Source organism: Corylus avellana, chromosome ca8 (genome assembly GCF_901000735.1).
Source record: "Corylus avellana chromosome ca8, CavTom2PMs-1.0".
Classification (NCBI taxonomy): domain Eukaryota; kingdom Viridiplantae; phylum Streptophyta; class Magnoliopsida; order Fagales; family Betulaceae; genus Corylus; species Corylus avellana.
In genome coordinates this window covers 16,260,324-16,269,572 of record NC_081548.1, presented here as the reverse complement: position 1 = coordinate 16,269,572, position 9,249 = coordinate 16,260,324, and the positions used below count along the sequence as shown (strand labels likewise).

General features: G+C 33.9%; 1 protein-coding gene across 6 annotated transcripts; it reads left to right on the top strand.

The window, feature by feature from the left end:
• Window positions 1-4,355: 4,355 nt before the first annotated feature.
• On the top strand, window positions 4,356-9,249 carry LOC132189353 (protein CHLOROPLAST IMPORT APPARATUS 2-like). 6 transcript variants are annotated; one of them, XM_059604059.1, is made up of 4 exons: window positions 4,357-6,314; window positions 6,861-7,010; window positions 8,226-8,262; window positions 9,198-9,249. In XM_059604059.1, exons 1-4 carry the CDS (start codon window positions 5,310-5,312, stop codon window positions 9,209-9,211), a joined length of 1,206 nt encoding a protein of 401 aa, XP_059460042.1. In that variant the 5' UTR covers window positions 4,357-5,309; the 3' UTR covers window positions 9,212-9,249. The 6 variants fall into 6 exon arrangements, with proteins under 6 accessions (XP_059460046.1, XP_059460042.1, XP_059460047.1 ...); XM_059604061.1 differs by having other exon boundaries at window positions 4,358-6,314; window positions 8,221-8,262; XM_059604060.1 differs by lacking the exon at window positions 8,226-8,262 and having other exon boundaries at window positions 4,359-6,314.

The window sequence follows — 9,249 nt, the reverse complement described above, 5'->3', positions numbered from 1 at the left end:
ATTGAATTGTATATCAAGATTGAGTAACATGATCAATTTATAGGGAGATTGTGGTAGGTGAAGTAGACAAGAGAAGGTAGGGAATTGATGACAGGAATTCAAGAAAGTTAAGTTAGAGCTTAATAGGGCTAATAATTTTTTATACGAACCCAATACGAAATTAGAAAATTAAGATTGAGGGGTATAACTCATTTAATTAAATGGGTCGAGTTAAAGTTGACTTATGTAGTCTTACACCATTGCCTTGACATGACCCGGCTCCAACACACGACGTAAGAGCTGACAATTTTTTACACGATTTACGAATCTAATATGAACCCAACATGAAATTAGTGGGTTTGAATTAAATGTTTAATTAAATTGGTCAGATTATGGTTGATTTATATAATTTTATACCTATGCATTGACACATAAGCACGAATTGTTACCTCTTTGACTTAAAATGAAAATATTCTAACACCGTATCTTACTTTTCGCCCCCGTGTATGGTAACCAAAAGAGCCTGAAATCCAATTAATAGTCAATTTGTTTTCTTTTTATTTTATTTTTCATATTAGGTAGGGTGGAATGATACTTAGAGAGCCAAATGTCTTAAAGTAATTGGGTTTTTGTATGATATTATGATAAGGAGAATGAAGACTAAAAGAGAGGTGCAAAGATTTAGCACCCCATTCTTTCTATTGCAATATTTATCATGTGATGTTGAAGATAAATGTGATAACATAAGAAGAGGGCTAATTGGTGTTCAAAAGAATGGGTGACGTGTATCATGAAATTTCCAGTCCTAGAAACTCATATGCTTGTGTTTATCCCATTTCAGAGGCTGTAGTATTTCCAACTCACCCCTTGTAAAGATAAGGTATTTGGCAAAAAGTATTCATTCAATACAATCAGGGGATGTGCTTCTCTGGCCAAACGAAAAGGATATGCCCTTGTCAAATTCCCACTTTAAATTTCAAACTTTGTGCCTTAAAAGCAACCATAATAATGAAATGACCATTATACCCTCACTTCTCTGACTTTCGAATATCTTCTAATCCGTCCAAATTTTATGAAATTCGAGCAAAAAATAAGACTAGAGGGTTGGAGACTTGGAGGGCCCCGAGTGCTCTGAGAAAGTGGGCCCCGTACCCCGGGTTGCCCGGGATACCTAGGCCCCTCGACCCTTTCTTATTTTCTTCTCGAATTTCATGAAATTTGAGTAGAGAACCCTAAGGAAATTTCTGTCATAATATAATTGGCTGTTTATTTGATTTGTTGTCTAAAACTGATTTTATAGAAGACAAATGGTAAGCAAAATAAACTCAAGGGATTGGCTTAAGTGGTAAATGCGTTGGTCTTTGTGACATTTCCATAACTTCTAAGGTTTTTATTCCCTTTGATGCAAATATTTTCTTAGGGTTACACCCCTTGGCAAAATCGGAGTCTTATCTAATCTATATGAAACGTGCGCTTTGCACAACTCCAAAATTTGAATGTTGTTTTCAGCTCTAATCTGGTGGTTGTGAAGGGGAGTTTTCGCTTGATGTACTCCTAAATTAAATTAAATTTTATAGCCCACCAATTAATCAAAGTTTTTATATAGAAAAAAAGAAAAAAAGCTTCAAGATTTTTATTTGGGGTCAAAGCCTAAATGATAGTTTGAGATAATAATAATAATAATAATAATGTTAATAATAATAATAATATCTTTAATTTTTATTTTTTTTACAGGAGAAGTAAGTATCTACAATTGGAGATTTAGCAGTGAAATATGAGGATATGTGGGGAAAATATCTTAGAAAAAGAACCTAAGACAAGGAGAAGGTAGAAACCACATTTATTCATGGAGTTTGTCGTTTTATATTATATTATATTATATTATATTATTTTATTTATTTACGTGGGTGCACCTGTGCCAGGCCCGTGAGTACAACGCATGGTAGTTGCTACCGTGTTGAATTCTCCCCCGCAAAAATTTTAATTTAATCTCCGATTAGTCCCAATCAATTTTTTTTTTCTTTTTTTTTAACGAATTCATTATTACTTTTTAAATAAATTCAACTAGTGTCTTGATTTTTATAAAAAATGGGAACTTTCACACCTTTGTCTCTTTTCTCTTTATTCATTTACTCTTATGGTAAACTTCATGAATTACTAAAATTTACTATGTTTCATCTTTTGTTAGAAAATTAAAAAAAAAATGACCGTTAGGAAAAGTTGATACTGTGCACAACAATGATAAATAATATGAAATTAAAAATAAAGAGATTAAGAGAGAATCGACACACAAATTTACATGGTTCAACAATATGTTTGCATCCACAAAAGTGCGGTTATATTTTACTATTAATGATTCAGACTTCCAACATAACATATATATATATATATATATATATAGATAAGAAAATTCTAATTATACAAACATATTTTAAAAAACTCTAAAATATTTCGTACCGTATCAGCAGGTGTAACCCTAATAAATTTGTATGGAATCTTTATGAGTCTTTAAATTTAATGATTGATCTATTAAATTTATAAAAATAAATATTGATGTGGGTTATTTTTCAAATTATTCTTATTTTTTAAATATTAATTATGTAATGAGAAGCCATTGATCCCAATAAGCCGAACGTATGAGTGCCAACTGCCACAAATAAGAATGCAAAAGACACCAAAAAGGTTCAAATCATTGCTCTTTTGAGAGGATCCAAAAGCCCACCTCCGTCCTTGATACACGTGAAACCTCGCCAACCTCCCCCTTAACTATCCTACGAAGCCCTAAAAATCTCAACTATCCAATTCCTGCTTGACATGTCACCAGATAAGAAACTCTTTCCATAATAAGATCTGGAGAATTCTTGCAGGAGGTATGGGTGGCATACTTGCAAATCCTATCGGGGACATTCCTGCTTGCCCATGATTAGGATTACGTCACCAGGATTACCAAAATACCCATCTTCCTAAAATTTCACTATTTCCCCTTTTTCTTTTAAAAAAATAATAATAAATTATGTCGGCTAAGGTTAATTGCTGATGGATGACATCATATTAAGCAATCATATTTAATTTTAAGTTTTACATAAAAAAAAGGAGATAAAATTAAATTAAATTAAAATCGAACGGCTGAAAAAAATATTGTATATTTATTAACCAATAAAACTTATTTTCCACGTCATTACAATTTGAAAAAATAAAAAGTTTTAAGTGGTAATCAAGCCGGGGTTTTGTATTTAGCCAAATTTTTTTTTGCACCGGACAAGCACGAGGGCATAATCTTATTTATTATTACAAACACATTTAGACAAATGAATTCCTTCAAAGAAGAGGTTTAAAAAAAAAAATTGATAAATATGCATTGAAATATCCTTAGAGTTTATTTGAGATTGCGTTTGAGGGATCTAAAAATATTTTTAACACAAAAAAGCTAGCTTAAAGAAAAAAGTATTTGTTTGATAAAAAAATTAAAAGCGTTTTTAGTGATCTAAAAAGCTTAAAAATGGTCCAAAAAAAAAAACACTTTTGACAAAAACTTAAAAATGAAACTTTTGTCCAAAAGTTCTTTCTGACTTAAGAACTCTATTTTTCAAACGCAATCCCAAATAAATTTTTATGCAATTCCTCTTGACAGCATAAGATATAACAACATAAAATACATTTTATATTTACGAAAAAAGAAAAAAAAAAACACGTAATACATTTGTATGCTGAAACTAAAATTAATTAATAATAACTCCAAAATAGTATTTAGCATATTTTTAACCAATTAATAAAATAGTAGGTTGCCTTCCCCCACCCACCCATCCACCCAATATATTTTAAATATTTTCTTCTAGGGGGCATAAGTTAATTAAAGAGCATAATTTTCTAATTTATCTACTAATTTTTTAATACAAATTTCAACTGATTTTATATTTTCTTTAAATATTTATTTTTCCAATATTTTTATATTATTTTCTTAAACTACCAAGAGGGAAGAGAGAAAAAAAGAATAAAAAAAAAAAGAATACATAAATTATAATGCTTACATAAAGTAGCTATGTATATTTGTTTTAAATAAGAAAAAGAAAAAAAAGAAGGTACTCGACCGGATTTTTGCAATAATATTAATTAAATATACATAATAAGACTTTTATCAAAATGGGTCGATTTTAATTCACCCATAAAAGGGAAGAGAGAGAGAGAGAGAGAGAGAGAGAGGGGCAAAATAATTAGTAAGAAGAAAAGAAAAACAGAAAGGAAGGTCAATATAGTAAAATGAGAAAGATAAAATAATTGAAGAGGTAAAAAGAAAGGGAGGAAAACACAAAGTGGTCCCACAGCGAGAACTGCTGAAACAGAGCATTGTCTCTTCCTCTGGTCTCATCTCTGTCACTCCAACACAAAACCCTGCAATCCATCGGTCCACAAAGAGAGCCTCTGCGTGTTTATAAGTTCAGAGCTCCTAACGGAACTTTTCCTTTTATCTGCTCCTCCTCGTGACCTACCATCATCTCTTAATTCTTCCTATCCTTCTCTCTCTCTCTCTCTGTATCCCAGTTTTCATGCTTCCATTTCTGTGTATACTCAGAGTATCTGGTTGCCTTATTGGGTAACTTTCCCTTCTCAGATATTTCTCTTTCGTTTTTGACCAATACCCACTCTCATCACTGTTTCGGTTTCTTCATCTTCTCTTGGATTTTGGGATGCCCTGTTTTTTCAGAGGATGCAACTTCCTCTGCTTTTTTCAGGGAACAATTGAGTTTTAAGAACTTTGGTTTCTGAAGATTGAGTTTTTTATTTTTTGTTTTTGTTTTGGTTATTTTATTTTCATAGACTTTGCTGAAGATTTTGATACTTTTTTAAAAATATATATATATATATATCAAGATTTTATTTTTTTAATAGGGTTCTAGTCTGTTCCTCTAATAAATATATATATCTTCTTTTTCTTGGCTTTTTCTTCATACTATTTTTAAGCCAACAACTTTTGTTGGCTGTACTTCCAGGGTTTAGGGTTTTGTACTTTTTCCCTTTTTTTTTTTTTTTTTTTGGCTTTACCAGTTCTCAGCAAAGAGTGTAGCAAGTTTCGAGCTTTTCTTGAAACTGGTGTAAGAAAATTCAACTGTGGCTCTGAATTACAATCTGATTCTGCAGACTTCAGCTTGTTCCTGAAATGGGATTTCTTCGTTGTTCAGTTTTTTTTACAGGTTTGCTCTGTTTTAGCTATCGAATTGTCTTGAGACCTCGAAATTCTCACTGAAATTGCTTCAAATCCTGAATCTGAATTTGGGTCTTAGACCTCCAATTTCAGCTGAATTTCAACTTTCTTGTCGGAAAATTCTCCACAAATGTCTTCCTGTCTAAGCGGAGGCAGCGGGAGAACCTATGCTCTCGACCTCGACATCGTGAAATCCCCGTCGACATCGACCAGAACCTCGCACTCTTCTTCCCCTTCTTCGACTCTGTCGGAATCGAGCAATTACCCGCTCGCAATCTCCACCCGAAAACCCCGAACCTCTCGAAAGCGGCCCAACCAGACCTACAACGAAGCCGCAGCGCTCCTCTCCACGGCCTATCCCAACATCTTCTCCCCCAAACACCTCACAAAGCCTCGCAAATTCACCGCACAACATGAGTCTTTCTTGGCCGAGTCGTCCGAGTTGCTTCTGCCCTTTCGGGTCATCGACAGCTCCGGTTTCCTGCTCCACCAACCAATCCAAGAAAAACCCAGTTTCCAAATCCAATCCAAGGTTGCGAATTTCTGCGAAAAGCCATGCCAGAGCCCAGGGGAAGTCGATTTCCAGGCGAATTCTTTGGAGTTGTGTGATGGGTACGAGGAGGATTTCGATGCGGAATCGATTCTCGATGAGGAAATCGAGGAGGGAATCGATAGTATTATGGGGAATCTGAGTGTGGGTACCGATGCGGTAGATGATTCTTGTAGCGGTGGCCAAAAGAATTCCTGGTACGGGAATCCAATTCCAATGGGATTGGGTTTTGGCGGGAAATTCGAAATGGGTTTTGGGATGAGAAGGGGTGGAGGAGTGAGAGCTCTGAGACATGTTGATGAGGGTAACTGGTGGAGTTTTCCGGTGGTGGATGTCCGCCAAATCTCTCCCAAATTCCACAGGCATTCATCAGGTTCCGCAGAGAAGAAGAAAAAGAAGGTCGAAAAGCCGCCGGCCATGGAGTTGAAGAACAAGGAATTGCCCAAAGAAAATTCAACTCCCAAACCCAATTCCGGGTTGCTGTTGAAACTGAATTTTGATGAGGTTTTGAACGCTTGGTCCGACCGGGGGTCTCCATTTTCCGACGATTTTCCGGGCTTCGAATTGCCGGGAAATGATGTCTCTGTACGTTTCTTATCTCCCGCCAGGAAACACAAATCCAAGAACTTGCAACATTGTTGAAACCTGGAAACAAACCTGTTCTTCTGTAGTCCTCACTCTTTTTTGTTTTTTGTTTTTTTGTTTTTTTCAATCTTGTTTTTGTTTTCTTTCTTTTGTTTTTCACTTGTCAATCTCCTTTTCCATGGGCAATAAAAACTTAAATTATTTTTCTTTTTTTCTCTTTAGTTTCAAACCTTAAATTATTTTTAGTAATTATTGGTTATACCAACCAATAGACCCAAAAGGGATTTTGTAGTCCAATTATGCCCAGATTCTATAGCCTTAAGTAATAATAATAATCTAACTTTTTTGTTAAAGGAAAAAAAGAAAAGAAAAAAGAAATTAAAAAAAAAAAAAAAAAATTGGTCTCTTTCTGAGTCCCATATTGCTGTGCTGGCATTGACTAGAATGTATATGAAAATGACGGAACTGTCCTTGATTCGTGATTTTATGATGGCTTATTGTGATGCAGAGCACTGAATCATTTCCTCTTAACTTTCATTGGGGCAGGCCAGGCTCGCGCAAATAGACTTATTTTCGGACGGAGTGAGAGAAGCTAGCGTGCTTCGCTACAAGGAAAAGCGGCGTACGCGTCTCTTCTCTAAGAAGATCAGGTACCAGGTTCGAAAAGTCAACGCAGATAGACGGCCCAGAATGAAGGTACGAAATCCTCGTTGTTGATAGAAAGTTGATGAATGATGATATCTTCTTTTTTTAGAAAAAAAAAAAAAAAAATAAAACTGACGTTTATATAATAATCTGACTAGAATCTTGGCTAATAATTGTGGGTCCCTTTAATTATGTATTAATTACTGTACCTTTTGGTGCCAACTATGCTTGACAATTGCCATTATAGCTAATCAGATAGTGATATGTATATATATATATATATAATGAGAAATTTTTTTTTTAATATAATAGTTAGTGAAATGGATTTTTCGATGAGACTCAAACCGCTAACACACTTTTAATACCCAAAATGCTTTCCAAAAAAAACCCAAAATGCTTTCCAAAAAAAAAACACAAAATATTTTTTGTGTTTTTAAAAACTATCTTAATATTAATTTTTTTAAGGGTTTAGATTGTCCATGTACAATTTTTTAGGTGGTTGTGCGGTGGCGTGGCCGCTAAATATATATGACAGCCACACTAATTTTGTGAAACATGTAAAATAAGAAATAATAAGATATTGGGAGTTTAGACTACACTATATAGGCGGATAATATCCTTATTCCACTTCCGCACTTTATAGAAGGCGCATTTTGGTAATTGCCTGCTTGCCAAGGAGAGTGGAATTTGCCCAAAATCGCAGGCAGGCAGGCGGTTTTTGTACTAATCGCTTGTGACATCCGCTTTGCAGTTTGCATGGCCATGCTGTGTTTTTTTTTTATTAAAGCTTTTTATGAGTTTAATCCAATTTTTGGGATTAAATCCCGAAATGACATTGTTTTTTAAAGACAACTATTTGGGTAGGTTCGCCTACCCATATTCCACGTTTTGCTTGCATATGTGTGGATGGTGGATACCACTTAGAATTATGGGTTAAAATCTGCTTATAACCCAATGGTAACCGACACACCCCTTACCGCTTAGAATTAGGGATTAAAAATTCGCTTATAATTCATACAAACGAACGGTAGCCGTCACGGATTTTTCTATCCGGGATAGCGAAACATTTAATGACAATATAATGAAACATGTAAAACAAGAAACTGTCAATTTTGCTTCCCATAACGTACACTGTACACAACTCACAAAATGCCTCTCAACATAAATATTTTAACAACTTAATTTATGATTATTCTAAATGGACCCATCAAAAAACTGTTTTATTTATTATTATTTATTTTTTTTGACATGTCCACCCAAGAGAAGAGGAGGAGATTCGAACTAGTGACCTCTGCTTTATTAGGTGTGGTCTACAACCGATTCGAACTGTTTTATTATGTGTTTTGAGCTGTAAAATTTCCTTTTTAATAGATTTTTCCGAGTCACCACAATCCAAATTTAAAATTGTCACTCTGCCAATGCATAATCTTGGTGGCCAATCAGTAAATAGGGGCTGGTCCAAACAATCCCAAGGCTGTTAAATCCAGCGACAGTATAATTTAGGTTTATAAAATAATTTGAGCATAAGCATGGTGGTGATTAGGTGAGAGGAATCTTGTGTTTAAATCTTTTACTGACTTTTGTTGCTGCAAAAATAAGAAACAAATGAGATTGGACCTAAGAATCTATATATTTTAGGGGCATGAATATTAAAATCCAATTTTGATTGGCATATGCTGTGATAATTTGTTAGTTTGATACATTTATGAAATTTTATGAAGTGATTTGGCTTAGGGGTTGTTAAAAAAAAAATAAAAAAATTACCGCACATTTGTCGTAGTTTTTCAATGGGTCAGATATAATTCTAAGTTTTTCATAAAAAAGAGAATAAAATTAAATTTAAACCATAGAAAAAACTACAATATATATGTTGTCTTGTTTTTTTTTACAACACTGAAGCTAAATCTTGAATTACCATGTTACAAACTTGTACAAATTTTACTCTAGTGGTTCTATCATGCCAAAAAAGAAATTGATACGCTTATGTTTTTTAGCATGTAAGAAGTACATGTTTTTTTAATAGTTTGTGCTTTTCACATGATCAAAAAACACACGACACTTTTAAAGACCGTGTTAGAAAAATTTATACGACCCTGTTTGTATTAAATTTATATCCATTTATATTATACCCAATCTTTTATACTTTTTGTTTTCCATATTTTCCCAATTTTCTTAGGAAAAGTGGACATCTCATGCAGTCAAACAATGTCTCATCTATGTTGTTTTGGGGCTTTGCAGGGGCGCTTTGTTAGGAGGCCGAATTCTAGCACAAATGGTCAAAGATGAAAAA